The sequence below is a fragment of the Hyla sarda genome, chromosome 4 (genome assembly GCF_029499605.1).
Source record: "Hyla sarda isolate aHylSar1 chromosome 4, aHylSar1.hap1, whole genome shotgun sequence".
Lineage (NCBI taxonomy): Eukaryota > Metazoa > Chordata > Amphibia > Anura > Hylidae > Hyla > Hyla sarda.
Genome location: NC_079192.1, coordinates 227,478,316 through 227,497,337, shown reverse-complemented (window position 1 = coordinate 227,497,337; position 19,022 = coordinate 227,478,316). Strand labels below are relative to the sequence as shown.

General features: G+C 40.0%; 1 protein-coding gene across 2 annotated transcripts in view; it reads right to left on the bottom strand.

Annotated features, from left to right (window-relative positions):
- TBC1D22A (TBC1 domain family member 22A) overlaps window positions 1–19,022 on the bottom strand; it is a 576,359-nt gene that overhangs the window by 119,094 nt on the left and 438,243 nt on the right. For both annotated transcript variants that reach the window (XM_056573700.1, XM_056573701.1), the window contains exon 12: window positions 2,498–2,593. In XM_056573700.1, the coding sequence (XP_056429675.1) occupies window positions 2,498–2,593 (96 nt within the window). The remainder of the gene's footprint in view (window positions 1–2,497; window positions 2,594–19,022) is intronic.

Sequence of the window (19,022 nt, the reverse complement as noted above, 5' to 3'; positions counted from 1 at the left end):
CTGGAAGGAATGGTTTTCACTAATCTTATTAATGAGGACCTGTCAACCCCCCTGACATGTCTATGTTAGTAAATCATTGTATTCAACATGAAACACCAATTCTAAAGCACTTTAGCTGAGTCCACTATGTTGTGCTGTTCCTCTGTAATTTCTCTTAGGCTCTGTTACCACCACCATGGCTTTTGTTATTATGAAAATCATGAAAACAATGCTGGGCCCATGAAATGATAAACAACCACCATGTCCCTGATGTCTTAAAATTAAGTCTGTCAGGTTACATTATGGTGTCTGTCATTTTGACTGGAAGAATAGCACAGCATTCTGCATTCATTCTTTCCATCAAATATGACAGTGCTACTGATGGGGTCTCTGAACAGAGCCTTTGATAAAAGTAAGGACAGAGCTTTAGCATTTTACGATTAGATTGACCACCCAGTGTTACCCCTTAGGAATATGTATCCCTAAACACCCTGACATTGTCTAATCATACTCGACAGTATCACACTCCTTTGACTAGGGAATAGTAACACAGGCATCACATTTTTGGGAAAAAGTTTTAATCTCAAAAACGATGTCCCAAATTTGCTATATATCACATTTTTTTATTATAATAATGAATAAATATAAAAAACATTTAGTAAAACAGATATGTTAGGAATGTTGACACATCCTCTTTATGGCTTATAGATGCAAGTAGATTAAAAAAAAAATTAGATTTTTCTTCAGTGCTGGACCATGTGGAATTAAAAGAGGCCAAGCTCTATATAATCAACTTGGTCCAGCGCTGCAGAAAAATCCGTTCTTATTTTATTTTTTTTATCTACTTGCATCTGTGACCACGGATGACTCTAGGGAGTGTTCGGAAGGATTGTAAGCTGCAGGACCAAAAAGACTCATTCTACATGCAATTTGAGTTGTTGTGTTCTCAACACAACACTATATGGTGAGTGAGAGTCAACCTTCTTTCTGATAATATTGTCTAACTGTACTTCACTAGGGGCGCGTTCCCTTCTTTTTCCTTTTTATCTCCTATCTTTATGACTTATAGGAAGACATTAGCCTCGTCATTGAAGATCAAAACAGAGTGGTGCTTGTCCTGTGGATGATGTCACATGAATACATTCTACATTTTATTTATTAAAGCTAATATAAAGAATTCTGTTTCAAGATCGGTGAACATTACAACACTTTTTATATGTTTAGTCTTAAAGGGGTATTCCGGGCAAAAACATCTTATCCAAAGGTTAGGGGATAAGATTTCTGATCGCGGGGGGCCCACCGCAGGGATCTATGCTGACACGTCGCTCCCATAGAAATGGAGGGGGCGTGATGTGACATCACCAGGGCGAACGTACACATTATGGTGTATTGGTTTCATAGACCAAAATAACACCTTTGACTTCCACACAAAATTTAGTAGAAACACAGTTTGATATTCTATTCACAAAATGTTGTCTTTTCTTGTTTTGTTGAGGTGGCTATTTTTGCAACGTAACAGAAAGTGCAGACAATACTGGTTTTCACCTTTTAATATACTTTTCAGAAAAATAAAGTGATACTCTGGGAGAAATAAAACTTATCCTCAGAATAGGGAATACATTTCTGATTCCAGGGGGTCCGGCCAGCTACTCAACCATCCTCAGCACGCTCCAGCCTCCATCCTTGGAGACAGGCTTCAGTAATAGCCCACTCAGCAAATCATCAGCTGAGCTGTGATAGGTGTGACCACAGGGGACCCCGCTGGTCAGATCCCATAAGATCAGAAACTTATGCCCCATCCTGTGGATACGTTTTATTTCCCTGCAATACCCTTTAATTGTCATAATTTTTAAATAATAAAGTTAATTTACTGAGACGATAATTTAAAGGTGGTTTTGCTTCCTGTAGTAACTTTGCAAAAATGCCTGCTAAAAAAAAAACAATATCTGTAAAAATAAATCAAGCACAGTTATCTAACTTTGGCAGTGGTTCCAATTTCTCATTTACTAATTTGTCATTTTGGGTGCAAACAATGTAAAATACCAAGAGGCAGACGACTACTCAATAGTTGTATCTAAAAATGTAGTACTTAATCAGTTACACATTTAAACATATGCATATGTAATCTCTATACAAACCATGCAGATCCCACAATATTTAGTGAAATGATCTTGATTCGATTATGTGCAGCACAACAGGTTAATTCTGTGCTGCCATATACACAGGAGACCCCAGTAAATCACATCTAGTTAACACAGCCCTCACTAAAGTAATCTCACAGCTATTACCGTCAGATTTAAATTGCGGTTTGGAACAGGGCTGCTCACTGCAAATCACCTGTATGTGAAAAGTCTGCGGAGCCAAAGGTGACATTGTTTAAGTGTACAAATCGTCAGATGTTTTACAATTTGTAATTACAGCCCTTTGTTGGGTGAATTTACTGCATACTCACCATAGACACATAACGGCCGCCTCATTTCAACCCATATGTTACAACAAATAAAAGGAAAGCACTTACATGAAAATCTTTTTCATCCAGAATCTCTTTCCTCCATCTCACTAGAAAGGCAGCACATACATATAAATGGAAGTGGGAAAATCCTTCAGGTTCAGACTAAAAAACAAAAATGCAGTAAAATTTTTTAACTTTAAATTTTTATTTTATATTACATTTTTAATTCTTTTTTTATAAGGTCATTTATACACTAGTATGCCATAGTTTCCAGATACAGTTTTTTGTTTTTCTTTCAATTAAAAAACGTGTCCTATTAAAGTGTATGGAAAATCAACTGTCAGTGTATACAATGGTTTTTCAAAGAAAAAAAGGCTGTAATTCCAACGTTGGAATTACAGTAGTTTTTAAACAATATGAGCAACGTCAGCCGCTTTTCCATAGATTTTAATAGAACATATTATTAGATCTTTAGATGGCATACACTGTTCAATGCTGCGCTGTAGCACATCATTGATCAGTGTTATCAGTGCTCAGGCTGCCATGGCTTTCTGCAGCACTGGAGCACCGACTGGACAGTGAAGAGGCGGGTAAGGTAACCTTCCCCTTTCCTCTCAGCTGTCCGAATGTTGGAACCCCACTCGATCTCTTGTCCGGCACCCTGACTCCCCACATGCATGCATGGAGCGACCACCACTCCGTGACGGATTTCTTTCAACCACCGCACAGAGCAGTGGCCGACACGCTTCCCTCCATGTATCTATATGGGAGAACTGGAGCTTGTGTATCTTCAGTTTTCCCATAGAGATACATGGAGGGGGTGTGACAGCCACAGTTTTGTGCAGTGGTCGATAGTAGTCCGTGCACAGAGCGACCTTCATGAGGAGAACCGGGGTGCCAGACAGGAACTGGGACAGGAAAAGGGATAAGAACTTATGTGCCAGAGTCCCCCATTAACTCTCTTTTAACTATATAAGAAATAGAAGACCTGTAAAACAAGCAGCTTGCTAACAGGTCATGTTCCCAATACATAGATTTGCCCCAGGAAAATCTGCCATGCAAAATTCTGAAAGTCTGTGGCAGAAACTTTACTGACATTTAACAATGCTAATTCAATGTAGAGCCCATAGCAAAAACTACCATATTATGGATTTTAAAACCCATGAAACCTGTGAATACGTCTTGACAGGATCCTCAATGTCTGAACATGGCCAAATAGGGTTATCAGAATCCAGTAAAAAAAAAAAAAAATTTGACTCTTTATTTATTTATTTTTTACTCTGAAAATGCATAGGGTAATTGCAAGACAAAATAATGCAGCCTGTTCTACCCTCAGGAAGGCGGCTCTCAGCGGACAGAAATGGACTGCCCCAGAAAGGGATGAAAATGTTCTAGATACACCGTGCTGAGCATACTATCTGCAATATTATTGCACCGGCTGAATATGATGTTCATGTCCTGTATACTGCACTTTTGTATTAAGTGAACAAGCTGTTGGATAAAGTGGACACATAAACGCAATCCCTGTGAAAGTGTAATTTTTCTAAGTGAGAATTGATCTATGTGGCTGGAGAGTACGGAGCCTCGAGCTAGACACAGGGGAGCCACCCCAAGGTGCAGTACACCTGCTGTCCATCTGTGTTTGATTGAATGCTTGATTCAGAACAATACATCCACTATTTTTCACAAGAATGCTGTTAACATACTAGTTGTGAAATTATGCAATTTTCTTACATATAGTAGCTGCGTTCTGAAACCATAAGCACATTAACCCCTTAAGGACCAAGCCCATTTTCACCTTGAGGACCAGAATGTTTTTTGCAAGTGACCACTGTCACTTTAAGCATTAATAACTCTGGGATGCTTTAACGTTTGAGTCTGATTCAGAGATCGTTTTTTCGTGACATATTCTACTTTATTTTAGTGGTAAATTTTCATCAATATTTGCATCATTTCTTGGTGAAAAATGCCAATGTTTTATGAAAAAAATTGAAAATGTTGCATTTTTCTAACTTTGAAGTTCTCTGCTTGTAAGTAAAATAGATAATCCATATAAATTATATATTGATTCGCCTATACAATATGTGTACTTTATGTTTGCATCATAAAGTTGACGTGTTTTTACTTTTGGAAGACATCAGAGGGCTTCAAAGTTCAGCAGCAATTTTCCAATTTTTCACGAAATTTTCAAAATCGGAATTTTTCAGGAACCAGTTCAGTTTTTAATTGAATTTTAGAAATACCCCATAAATTGCCCCATGAACCCCTTAAGGATGCAGCCCATTTGGGACTTAAGGACACAGACAATTACATTTTTACGTTTTCGTTTTTTCCTCTTCGCCTTCAAAAAATCATAACTCTTTTATATTTTCATCCACAGACTAGTATGAGGGCTTGTTTTTTGCGAGACCAGTTGTCCGTTGTAATGTCACTCAGTTTACCATAAAAAGTATGGCGCAAAAAAAAAATACTATTTGTGTGGTGAAATTAAAAAGAAAACCGCAATTTTGCTAATGTTTGAAGATTTCATTTTCACGCCGTACAATTTATGGTAAAAATGACGTGTGTTCTTTATTCTTTGGGTCAATACAATTAAAATGATACCCATGATAACATACTTTTCTATTACTGTTGCACTTAAAGAAAATCGCTAACTTTTTTTTTACCAAATTAGTACATTTAAAATCCCCCTATTTTGAAGACCTATAACTTTTTCATTTTTCCGTATAAGTGGCGGTAAGAGGGCTCTTTTTTGCGCCGTGATCTGTACTTTTTATTGATACCATATTTTCTTATATAGAACTTTAATCCATTTTTTAAAAATTTTTTGGGGAATAAAATGTTATAAAAAAGCATATATTTTGGACTTTTTTATTTTTACCTTAATGCCGTTCACCGTACGGTATTATTAACATTTTATTTTAATAGTTCAGATATTTACGCACGTGGAGATACCAAAAATGTATATAAAATATTTTTTAACACTTTTTGGTGGTGAAATAGGGAAAATGGGACAATTTACGTTTTTATTGGGGGAGGGGGTTTTTCAAATTTTTTTTACTTTATTTTTTTACTTTTATTTTTACACTTTAAAAGTCCCCATAGGGCACTATTTACAGCAATCACTCGATTGCTAACACTGTTCAGTGCTATGTATAGGACTGCTCTGGTCTGTGGGAAGGCAGATCAGAGCAGAAGACGCTGGGAAGGCAGCGGAGGCAGGTGAGGGGACCTCAGTCTGCCGTGCTGGATCCGATCATCCATTTTAGTGACCACGATGCTGCAGATGCCATGATCTGTATTGATTATGGCATCTGAGGGGTTAATGGCGGACATCCACGGGATCGTGGATGTCCACCATTACGGGCGGGTGCCTGGCTGCAATCAGCAGCCGGGACCTGCCGTGCATGATCCGTGCATTGCTCCGATGCTCGCAGTTATGCTTAGGACGTAGATGTATGTCCTGGTGCGTTAAGTACCACCTCACCAGGAAGTACATTTACGTCCTGCATCGTTAAGGGGTTAAAAAAAACTGTACCCCTCGAAGTATTCAAAATGGCTTTCAGAAAGTTTGTTAATCCTTTAGGTGTTTCACAGGAATAGCAGCAAAGTGAAGGAGAAAATTCAAAATCTTCATTTTTTACACTCGCATGTTCTTGTAGACCCAGTTTTTGATTTTTACAAGGGGAAATAGAAGAAAAAGCCCCCCAAAATATGTAACCCAATTTCTCTCGATTAAGGAAATACCTCATTTGTGTATGTGAAGTGTTCGGCGAGCACAGTCTCAGAAGGGAAGGAGCGACAATGGGATTTTGGAGAGTGTATTTTGCTGAAATGTTTTTTTTGGGGGCATGTCACATTTAGGAAGCTCTTATTGTGCCAGAACAGCACAAAAAAAAAAAAAAACATGCCCTACTATTTTGGATACTAATCCCCTCATGGCACCTAACAAGAGGTACAGTGAGCCTTAACACCCCACAGGTGTTTGACGACTTTTCGATAAAGTCGGATGTTTAAATGAAAATACTTTTTTTTCACTGTAGTGCAGTTTCCCCCCCCAAATTTACAATTTTTACAAAGAGTAATGGGAGAAAATACCCCCCCCAAATTTGTAACCCCATCTCTTCTGAGTATGGAAATACCCATATTAGGATGTAAAATGCTCTGCGAGCGAACTACAATGCTCAGAAGAGAAGGAGTCACATTTGGCTTGTGGAAAGCAAATTTTGCTGAAATGGTTTTTGGGGGGCATGTCGCATTTAGGAATCCCCTATTGTGCAGGAACAGCAAAAAATAAAAAATAAACACATGGCATACTATTTTGGAAACTACACCCCTCAAGGAATGTAACAAGGGGTACAGTGAGCCTTAACACCCACACAGGTGTTCAACGACTTTTTGCTAAAGTCGGATGTGTAAATGAAAAAAAAAAAATTTTTTTTCAGTAAAATGCTGGGTTTTCCCCCAATTTTACAAGGGGTAAAAAGAGAAAATGCCCCCCAAAATTTGTAACCCCATTTCTTCTGAGTATGGAAATACCCCATGTTCGGACTTCAAGTGCTCTGCTGGTGCACTACAATGCTCATAAGAATAGGAGCGCTATGGAGCTTTTGTACAGAATATTTGTTTGGAATGGAAGTCAAGGGCCATGTGCGTTAACAAAGCCCAAAAATTAAATTTTTCATTTTCACGGACCACTGTTCCAAAAATCTGTCAGACACCTGTGGGGTGTAAATGCACCCCTTCCATGAGGGGTGTAGTTTCCAAAATGGGGTCACACATGGGTATTTATTTCTTTGCGTTTATGTCAGAACTGCTGTAAAATCAGCCACCTCTGTGTAAATCACCAATTTAGGCCTCAACTGTACATAGTGCGCTTTCACTCCTGAGCCTTGTTGTGCGTCCGCAGAGCATTTTTGGTCCACATATGGGGTACTTCCGTACTCAGGAGAAATGGTGTTACAAATTTTGGGGGTCTTTTTTTTCCCCTTTTACCTCTTGTGAAAATAAAAAGTATGTTACATTAGTGTAAAATTTTTAATTTTTTTACACTAACAGGCTGGTGTAGACCCCAACTTTTCCTTTTCATAAGGGGTAAAAGGAGAAAAAGCCCCTCAAAATGTGTAGTGCAATTGCTCATGAGTACAGAAATACCCCATATGTAGCCCTTAACTGTTTCCTTGAAATACGACAGGGCTCTAAAGTGAGAGCGCGCCAAGCGCATTTGAGGACTAAATTAGGGATTGCATAGGGGTGGACATAGGGGTATTCTAAACCAGTGATTCCCAAACAGGGTGCCTCCAGAAGTTGCTTAACTCCAAGCATGCCTGGAAAGTCTCTGGCTGTCCGGAAATGCTGGGAGTTGTTGTTTTGCAACAGCTGGAGGCTTCGTTTTTGGAAACACTGCCGTACGATAAGTTTTCATTTTTATTGGGGGGGGGGGTGGGCAGTGTAAGGGGGTGTATTGTAGTGGTTTACTTTTTATTTTATCAGTGTAGTGTAATGTAATGTTCTTAGGGTACATTTGCACTGGCGGGGGATTACGGTGAGTTTCCTGCTAGGAGTTTGCGATGCAGCGGAAAATTTGCTGCAGCTCAAACTTGAAGCAGGAAACTCACTGTAAACCCGCCCGTGTGAATGTACCCTGTACATTCACATGGGGAGGTGTGGGTGTGTGGGTGTGTCAGTATTCTCCAACCAGTGTGCCTCCAGCTGTTGCAAAACTACAACTCCCAGAATGTACTGATCGCCAAAGGGCATGCTGTAGTTATACAACAGCTGGAGATACGCAACTTCCAGCATGCCAAGACAGTGTTTTGGGCATGCTGGGAGTTGTAGGTTTGCAAGATCTGAAGGGCCACAGTTTAGAGACCACTGCACAGTGATCTCCAAACTGTGGCCATCCAGATGTTGCAAAACTACAAATTCCAGCATGCCCTGACAGCAAACAGCTGTCTGGGCATGCTGGGAGTTGTAGTTTGCAACATCTGGAGGGCTACAATTTAGAGACCACTGTATAGTGGTCTCAAACTGTAGCACTTCAGATGTCGCTTCAGATGACCTCCGGCGCTGGTCACAACAGTTCCCCTGCTCTGCCCGGACAACAGTGGGTGGGCAGAGCGGAGGAACCAAACTTTAACCCCCCCGTCCCCGATCTGCTATTGGTCGGTCGCTTCTGACTGACCAATAGCAGGGATAGGAGGGGTGGCACCCCTGCCACCTAACTCCTATCCCTTCAGGGGGACCAGGGGTGTCTTGGACACCCCCTATCCCCCTTATTTTCCAGGTCGGCGAGTCACTGGAGACCTGTATGCCTGCAAATAGCTGCAGTCATGCGGAATAACTGCAAATCGCCGATGTGAATTCACCGGAGATTTGCGTTGATTGCCGACATAGGGGGGTCTCGGGATGCCTGCTGAATGATTTCAGCAGGCGGGGACGAACATTCCCACGGGCGTACAGGTACGCCCTTGGTCCTTAAGTGCCAGCGAGCAAGGGCGTACCCATACGCCCGAGGTCCTTAAGGGGTTAATAGAACCGAGGTAATGAATCAGAATACCATTAAATGAATTGGCACAGATTTTTTCCTATTTCCCTATTGTGCAAATGGGACCTTGTGGTTTTATGTTCATCTTCCCCTGGACCACTGTATCACATTTAGAATTAACAGCATGAACTTATTGTTCCTTAATCATTTCTATGTAACACATTTAGAATTCTAGATTTATTCACCAGCCTTTCTGTTTTCAGGAACATTAGTACTGTGTAGATAGCTATAAATCGCACAGATCTGCATTTACTGGAATAAATTAATTTTACAGCTAACATAAATCCTTGTCCTTAAGTGGTGTTCTAAACTGCACACTAGACAATAAAGAGGACCTTAAAGAGCAGCTAAAACCTAAACACAATAAGCATTAGGGCAGAATATGCAACACAGGCCTGCAACATATTCCACTGCACCAAAATGTTCTTTTTTTTCTCTCGCTACTTCAAGAAACAACTATAAACAATTGTAAGACACTGTGTGAAGTGGTGGGATAACAAATAAGCAAAGCCGTAGAAAAGCATCATCATTTTCTATTTTTCTAACTTAGTCCCTCTCACTTGCTGCATAGCAAATTGCATAGCAAAAGTCTCCTCAAGCAGATGGCTTTACAGTTGGACGAAATACATGCCGTTTAGAATGTCTTACAAATGTTAGCAGCAACTGGAAAATGACTGCCTACAAAAATCTGAAAATGTTCTTTGAAACAAAGCAGTCATGAAATACATTACATACACACGAGCTTATCTAAATGACAATCACTATCTTAGAATCTATGTAGTATGATGAGGAAGTGAACACATATAGATGGAGATTTATCATTCTTTTCAAATGTATGACTTTTATATGCCAAATTTTTTTGTTACTTACTTTTGCTTCCGTGCGACCTAATTATCGCACGACCTTGATAAATAAATTGCATGGGGAAACCCGCTTACAAAAGCATTCTTTAAAGCTTTTTTCCCTTATGTTAATAGCCAATAATAAAATATTAAAAACATACTATGCCGCACCATGAATGTCTGTACTCTGGAGGTTTTTTTGTGTAATTTTGACCCTGCATTTTGTGATGTTGGTGGGCGGATTTGTCTGCATTACTTATGATAAAGTTATCATCAGAATTGCTCATTGTGATGATAAAGCAATAAACTGTGCAGGTTGATTCTAATGTGCTAGTAGCTGCCGTAATCTTTTTTAAGTACTGTATTAACAGAACCAATGCTGCTATAAAAAGGCACTTATATTTGTCTAACCTGGGGCAAACCCATAGAGGTGCAACATAGGGTGCTATTCAAGGTGCTCTGAATTGGGTACCACAAGCTTCAATAGCTTCAATGACTGGTGCTGAAAAACATCTATAGGGCAATGGGATAAAAGGTCTTCTTATGGATACTATATCATTGATACTAATGTCTGAAATAACATGCAAAGTGAATCCAGAGATCCAGGTTTTCCTGACTATTACACACACAGAAGCACAGCTATCATGTTAATGCTCGTCCTTAGGTAGCTTCAGGATCAGTAGCTTCACTTCTCTGCCTGCTACAGACGCTGACACACAGTGACCTGCTTGTATTACACCTGCAATGTGCTAGACTATTTGAATGGTTAGGGGAAAAATGGACCATAGGGTTCATTCTTCTTCTTATACTGAACAAGGATAAACGTTGTATCAAGAACATCATACAATTTAATATCAAAAACGTCCTGTACTGTAGTCTAGTGCTGTTTATATCTCTACATTTCCACTGAGAATGGTCCAGTCAGTCAGTGAAATCATTGAAACCTACATGTATTTTGTTATATAACCCCCGGTTTCCGAAAATTATATAGTTAGGAGTCAAGGATCCAGAAGACAGGGGGCAAGGGGCTTCAAACTTATTTCCCTGTTTTTGGAATTGCACAAAGCACAAACATTTTTTGGATCAAGGTACATAAAACAATATCTACTGTGTCGGCATCACAACATAATAGTTCATACTCCTGTCCTGTTTGTGCCTTTTTATACACAGTGTCTGGGAAGACATCCACAGTAGTACAACTACCATCTCAGCTTTCCAAGAGTTTGCCCCCCTTTTAATAACTTGCTGGGAATTGTTGTGAGACCACTGCTCAATAACACGCCAAGAAATTAATGAAGCTATTAATGTTATATTCCAGAAAAACTCAGTTATTAAACTGAAAACTGCCTAACCGCCTTACAGTGTCCCATTGGATGAAGTTATTATCTTCACTAATAAAATGTAACGCTCCTATCTAGAGGCATCCCACATCTTCTCTATAATATTCGGAATCTGAGGCTCCTAACTTATTATTAGAAGACACCGGAGTCAATAATGTGGGAAGAAGGAGTGTGTGGATTATTACATCTGATTATTAAATTACTACTTTCTTCTCACGACCATCTCTAGCTGTATATTTCATCATTTGTTGTAAATGCAATAATATACTGTCAGGTGGAAAGTTCTTCCTTTCCTGGTGGTTTCTAGTTATTCCTTGTATTAAAGAAAATACAGTTATTCTTTTTCTTTTTTCAGAATAATACATAGGGCAGGTACCATTATGCACCATTTCGAAAATAAAAATATTATTTGTGCCTTTTTTTTTTTAGGACACAAACAGGTAGGATTTTATTTACAAATGTTCCTTCTGCTATAGAATGCAATATCATCATCTAGATTAAGATTGTCCAACTACCGTCAGTACAAAATACTAAGACATCTAGCATGTCATTTATAGCACCACAATTCACCCCGCAATTATATATCATTCTAAATTTTTCAAGCTTTTATATTCACTGGACAATTTGATAAACCTTAAGTGTTCAAAATAGGAATGAAAAGGAGAAGATGTCTAGTGAGCTTAACATTCTGTATTGCACAAATCTTTCTTTGCAGAATAACATGGGACCTGTACAAAATGCAACCTTTCATTGTAGCACTCTGAGAAGAGTAAAATGAATAGTGAGATTTTTATTTTTTATAGCAATTATAGTATGTAAGTTAATAGAGAATACACTGTAGGGAGATTATTGGACATTTATAGAAAGTAAGAAATGAGGTTAAAGGGGTACTCCATCCCTAGACATCGCGGGGGTCCCTGGTTAGCCGGTCTGTGTGTGGGGCTACTTGGGCGGCGTACTGTAGGTGGTGGAGGGATTGGGAGTCGCTGGTGGAGGGGTGGAATGTGGGGACGGAGGCTTCTGATTTGGAGGCGGCTCTTCTTTTTAATGTGGGGAGGGCTTTTTGCGAAGGGATCTCCCCTCGCGGGTTGGGGCGTCGGTTGTCCACCCTCGCTTTTTGGTTTAAAGCTAGAGGGCTGCAGGATGTCACCAAGTTCTTACTGGTGAGACAGGCGGTGCGAGGGTTTAGGAGGGGTGTGGTGCGTAGGGATGGGAGGAAGCCGGTGTACTTTCCTATTTTTCTGCGGTTGGGGGATTTGTTGGAGAACCTTTGCGCTTCTCCATATGAAGTTTGTTTGTTCCGCTTGGCTTTTGCTTTGGCGTTGTTCGGGGCCTTTCGTATTTCTGAACTAGTGGCGCCGAGCAGGACCCGGGCAGGGGGGGGGTCTGTTTTTTCGGACGTGCGGGTGGTGGCAGGTGTATTGGAGTGTTTCTTGCGTCACTCTAAGACGGATCAGTCGGGTAAGAGAGTGGTGATCCGGTTAGCGGCGTTGTCGGGGTTGACGTTGTGCCCTTTGGCTTGTTATGCACAGTTTTTGGGGGTTCGTCCGGCCTTCATGGGCCCGCTGTTAGTGCACGGGGATGGGAGCTTCCTATCCCGCTTTCAGTTTATGGCGGTTTTTTGCGGGAGGCTAGCTTCAAGGCGGAGGAGTGATCGCGGGGGTCCAGCCACTGGGGACCCCTGCAATATAGCATGCGGCACCCACCTGTTTCTTGTCCAGAAGCGCTGGAGGGTCAGGGCCCCAACCACGGGAACGGAAGTCTGTGACGTCATGACTCCATCTCTGTGTGACGTCACACCCCGTCCCCTCAATGCAAGTCTTTGGGAGGGGGCGTGACGGCCGTCACACCCCCTCCCATAGACTTGCATTGAGGGGACGGGGCTTGACGTCACGGACTTCCATTCCCGTGGTCGGGACCCAGACCCTCCAGCGCTTCCAGACAAGAAACAGGTGGGTGCCGCATGCTATATTGCGGGGGTCCCCAGCGGGGGGACCCCCGCGATCAGACATCTTAAACCCTATCATTTGGATAGGGGATAAGATGTCTAGGGGTGGAGTACCCCTTTAAAGGGGTACTCCGCCCACGATCTCAGCTGTGGCACCCGAGACATCCAGTGCACGGAGCGAACTTCGATCAGTGCCGGATTACTGGCGTGGCAGCGCAGAGGCTCGTGAAGTCACGGCCACACCCACCCGATGCTCTCAAGAAACGCCATGTGCAGCAGGGACATTGCGGGGGTTCCCCGCGATCAGACATCTTATTTCCTATCCCTTGGATAGGGGTGGAAATGTCTAGGGGCAGACATTTTCTGCACATAAATCTTTATATAGGGACTATAAATAGAAACAATGGTGCAAAAGGACAATACAGTACAGCACTAAAGAATGTAAATGTGCATACATCAACTAGAATTGCATAAATGTTTAGCACTAGTAACTATATACATTAATAAATTAATCTCCAAGAGAGATGAATACACAAGAGAATAACAGCATATAGAACACACAGTATATCACTGCGCAATACCCCGACCTTAAAGGGGTACTCCCGTGGAAAACTTTTTTTTTTTTTTTTTTTTTAAATCAACTGATGCCAGAAAGTTAAACAGATTTGTAAATTACTTCTATTAAAAAAATCTTAATCTTTCCAGTACTTTTTAGGTTCTGTATCCTACAGAGGAAATGGTTTTCTTTTTGGAACACAGAGCTCTCTGCTGACATCATGACCACAGTGCTCTCTGCTGACATCTCTGTCCATTTTAGGAACTGTCCAGAGCAGCATATGTTTGCTGTGGGGATTTTCTCCAACTATGGACAGTTCTTAAAATGGACAGAGATGTCAGCAGAGAGCACTGTGGTCATGATGTCAGCAAAGAGCTCTGTATTCCAAAAAACAACAACATTTCCTCTGTAGTATTCAGCAGCTAATAAGTACTGGAAGGATTAAGATTTTTTTAATAGAAGTCATTTACAAATCTGTTTAACTTACTGGCACCAGTTGCTTTAAAAAAAAAAAAAAGTTTTCAATGGGAGTACCCCTTTAAACATACCTATCACTGTCATAGAGGGATAACTCATCTTTTTGCCAAACAAGGAAATGCACTAATAGCAGAAAACTTTCACCACAGGTGTAAGTATGATGTGCCAGATATAAGAATACAACAGCATGCAAAAAGTTCAAGATCTACACATTTCAGAGCATGCACACTCCTTCTTCAGGGCACTAAGGAAGGAGTGTGCATGCTCCTAAACACATAGGTTTTTTGATCCATGTGTCAGACCGCACTTACATAATTTGCTCGTAGCATCACGGCTTCGGTGTTTTTTTTATACAAGGGCAGTAGATGTCGCTGGCCGGGGCACTCGTCTGTGTAGTAATTTCACACTTTGATTCAATGTATCAGCCTCGTATCTATAGTGTCTGCCTTGCGGAGCAACATCCATATGAGGATTACACCCAAGTGCAGAAGTAAGGTAACTGAACCCCTTGCGCCCTGTTGAATACTTACTTGTGTACTTACTTACATCACTATGCATCACTACAGATACACCTGTAGTAAAAGTTGTCTGCTATTAGTGCAATTCCATGCTAGGCAAAAAGAAGACGTATCACTCTATGACAGTTTAACACAGTTACACTTAAGACGGGGTATTGCACAGTGATATACTGTGTGTGCTACATGCTGTTATTCCCATGTGTATTCAGCTTGCTTGTGAATTAACTTATTTCTGTGGCTACTGGTGCTATACATTTATGCAATTCTAGTTGATCTATGCAAATTCACGTTATTAAGTACTGTACTATAGTGTTTCTTTGCTCAATTGTTTCTATTTATATTTCCTACAATATTACCATGAGTGGTGGGTCCACACATTAACAATTAGGCTCCAGTAGGTACTTTTGGACCTAGCACTGGTATATTTATTTTATTACTTTCTGGTAAATCTCTATGTTTTATAAATCTTTAACCATTGCACAACAGAATAGGCATGCTGCTGATCCTAACCCCTTAAGGACACTGCCCATTTTATTTTAGCATTTTTGGTTTTTTCCTCCTCGCCTTCTTAAAATCATAATTCTTTTATATTTTCATCCACTGACCCATATGAGGGCTTGTTTTTTGCACGACCAGTTGTCCTTTGATATGACATCACTAATTTTACCATAAAATGTATGGCGGAACAAAAAAAAAAGATTTTTGTGTGGGTAAATTGAAAAAACAAAAAAGGGAAGGTTTTCACTGTATACACTTTACAGTAAAAAGACATGTTTTCTTCATTATGTGGGTCAATAAGATAAAAATGATACCCATGACGACATACTTTGCAATTACTGTACCGCTTAAAATAAAAAATAAGAACTTTTTAACCAAATAAGTATGCTTAAATTCTCTCTATTTTGACGACCCATAACTTTCTCATCCCCTATAGTACAGAGTTGTACTACATGATCAGGGGACAAGTTCCAGGAAAAAAAAGTGTAGGAACTCTTCCACTCAAGGACTGGTCCTGCAGGACTCCTGCTAATGGGAACGATGTTCCTGCTGTGAAAAAAGTGCAGGAATTCAGTTCCCACGCGCTCCTGCAGGACTTGAGCCCTGTTTGTACTACTTATTACCTGTGCCAGGGTTAGCTGCTCCTTTGGACATCAGGTGGGGGCAGCTCTATTATACTTCTTTAGAACACTGTGTGTACTGTACAGGACCCTGAAGAAGCTCCTATGCCCTACATAGATAGTGCTTTACAGCTCCCAGCAGCCCTTTCTTACTTTTATGTGTAAGGACTTGCTTTATCTGTATTAGTTTTCTACTTATTTGTCTTTAATCCTCACTTTTTCCTATTTTTGAATGACATTTTGGGGCTTCAGAACAAATTGCCAGGTTTCCATAGAGTTATGGTCTCAACATACAATGGTTTCAGCATACGATGGTCATTCTGGAAGCGATTAATATTGTAACTTGAGGGACTACTGTACTTTAATCCAGAGCAATGACAAATAACAGAATATTAAGAAATTCTCAAGATCTGTAAAGTCTGAAACTTTTTGGTCAACTATAGCTTATTAGACACATGCCAGATTATCACACGATAAAAATATCTTAAGTAAAATAATTATTCCTATTGTTCTGTTCACAAAACTTTTACTTAATACATCACCTTATGGCTTTGTTCACATGTTCATGTTTTGTCGTACTTCAGTGAAGCTCATTTTAGTTTGATTAAACTATCTTGCTAGACAGATGTATAGCCTTCCAGAAGACTTATTTCACAACTTATTTCATATGACTAGGAGTGTGTTTTTACAGAGCCATCTGTCAGCATCGATAAAGATCATTTATATTTTACAATTATAAACATAAAGTTGCTATAAAAAAACTTAAGATTTATGTGAAAAGCTCTGATCCATTTACAATGCTTTATTAAAAAATGAAGCACTAAAATAGAAAACATGATCTAAGGCAGCAAAGCAGGAAAAAAAATAAAATAAGCAAAATTCTTATAATCCAAGAGTCAAAAGACAAGAAACCCAAGTATTCAGGCACACAACAGAACTAGAACCAAGTTGTAATACCTGATAAATACTTGATAGTCTGAGACTGGTAAGGTTCCAAAAAGCTGCTGAGTATTGGGAGTATCGCTTTGCCATGTCTCCATTACTTCAAATTCTTCATTGTGTCCATGCTCCCATGTTTAAAGGGGTACTCCGGTGGAAAACATTTCTGTTAAATCAACTGGTGCCAGAAAGTTATACAGATTTGTAAATGACTTCTATTTAAAAGTCTTAATCCTTCCAGTACCAGCTGATGTATGCTCCAAAGGAAGTTCTTTTTTTTCCTGAATTTCTTTTCTGTCTGACCACAGTGCTCTCTGCTGACATCTCTGTCCATGTAAGAAACTGTCCAGAGCAGGAGAGGTTTGCGATTGGGATTTGTTCCTGCTCTGGACAGTTCCTGACATGGACAGAGGTATCACAGAATGTGCACTGTGGTCAGACAATTCAAAATAAGAATTTTTTTTAAATAGAAGTAGTTTACAAATCTATTTAACTTTCTGGCAGCAGTTGATTAAATATATAGACTTGCCCCCTACCAAAAACTTGCATTGAGCAGGCGGGGCGTGACGTCACATGGGGGCAGAGTCGTGATGTCACGATCTTCCGTTCCCATGGTCGGGACCCAGACCCTCCAGCGCTTCCGAAGCAGTAACTGGTGGGTGCCGCATGCTATACTGCGGGGGTCCCAAGTGGCGCAACCCCCGCGATCAGACATCTTAACCCCTATTCTTTGGATAGGGGATAAGATGTCTAGGGGTGGAGTACCCCTTTAACCAAGCTTTACACTAGGAAAAGTGGTGTAAACCAAGTTGCCACTCGACAATATTGGAAAGTAGTGGAAATGTGTTCTGTGGAGTGAGGAATCACACTTATCTGGCAGTCTGATCTTAGGTGATTTTAAGGAGAATATTACCTGTATGATTGCATTGTACTAACAATTGGTGGTGGTGGTGGTGGTAATGGGGGGTGGGGTAAGATTATGACTGGTGTGTTTGGTGTGGATAAAATATACTGGCCTACAGAAAGCCCTGAGTCCAAACTTTATTGTGAACTAGAACAGAGATTGAGAGCCAGATCCTTAATTCTAATTTCAGAGTTTTAACTTCTAAATGCCTTTCTGAAAAATTAGAGAAAAGTTCCCACTGGCAGACTTGTAGGAAGTAGAATGGCTTCTGTATGTAGCTGCTGACTAGCAAAGGAGATCGATTAGCAATGTTATTAAATAATTGTAAGGCTAAAAGTAATTGGAGTTAACTGAGCCAGGTTTAACTACACTGTGCAGATAGAATGGTTATACCCAGAAGGGTGGAAAGATAAGACAACAGAGTACTCTGAACAATTAATAACCACAGAATTTGGGAAACAGAATTAATACATTCAGGAAAAATAATGAGTTGGCCTGCCAAGGCTAGGCCAGGTTCTATCCCCTGAATGCAATGTGATAATGTGGCCTTTGTATGAATCCTACTATTTTCTATTTGGTGCTAACAGACATTAATGGGTGTCTTAGTGCCATTTACTTGGAAGGGTAGTCCAGCTGGTTGAATAATACGCAGTCCTGCGCAGGAGAAGATTAATTATCGTCATCACAAACAACTTATACCCCAATCTAACAATATAATTATTACATATTTTACATTTTGATGTCTAAACTACTTACCTCATGTATCATCTTAATTACTTTTCTACTTGTTTCCAGAGAAGCTGAGTAATATGGCATTAATTAATGGACACAATAAAGAAACTGCCAGTATTGTTTCCATTCTTTCTGTGAACCAGGCTCATTTGCATGTCGGTTTTTCCCCTACCTTTTATATTTAACAATAGCACCTCAGAGATTTCTGCATTAAATTGTGAGTCCATTAAACAAAACACAATCCTATCCATTCCTACAGATATTCATCTATTACCATATTTTACAACAAGTACTTTTTATTATATTGTCTCTGGGGTGATGAGCTATGGGGTCAGATTTGCACATTATAGTATGCATTTTGCATGATAACATTTGAGGTTATTGCATTACATAATAAATGTATGGAGAGTTAAATGAATACAAAATAAGACAACAGCAAAGTTATTACAGCTAAAGGGAGGAAGAAAATTCCCATTCATGAATGCAGTTTAGGGTATATACACTTTCACAAACCTTTTTATAAATATACTGCAAGAATCGCACCATTTTGTATGAAGTATATGCTATTAGCCAGTGTGTAGTCTTACACATGCCTATATCTCCTCCCTTATATCAGTCTACCAGTGCCCTACATTCTCTTTTTAACCCCTTCAGGACCAAGCCCATTTTG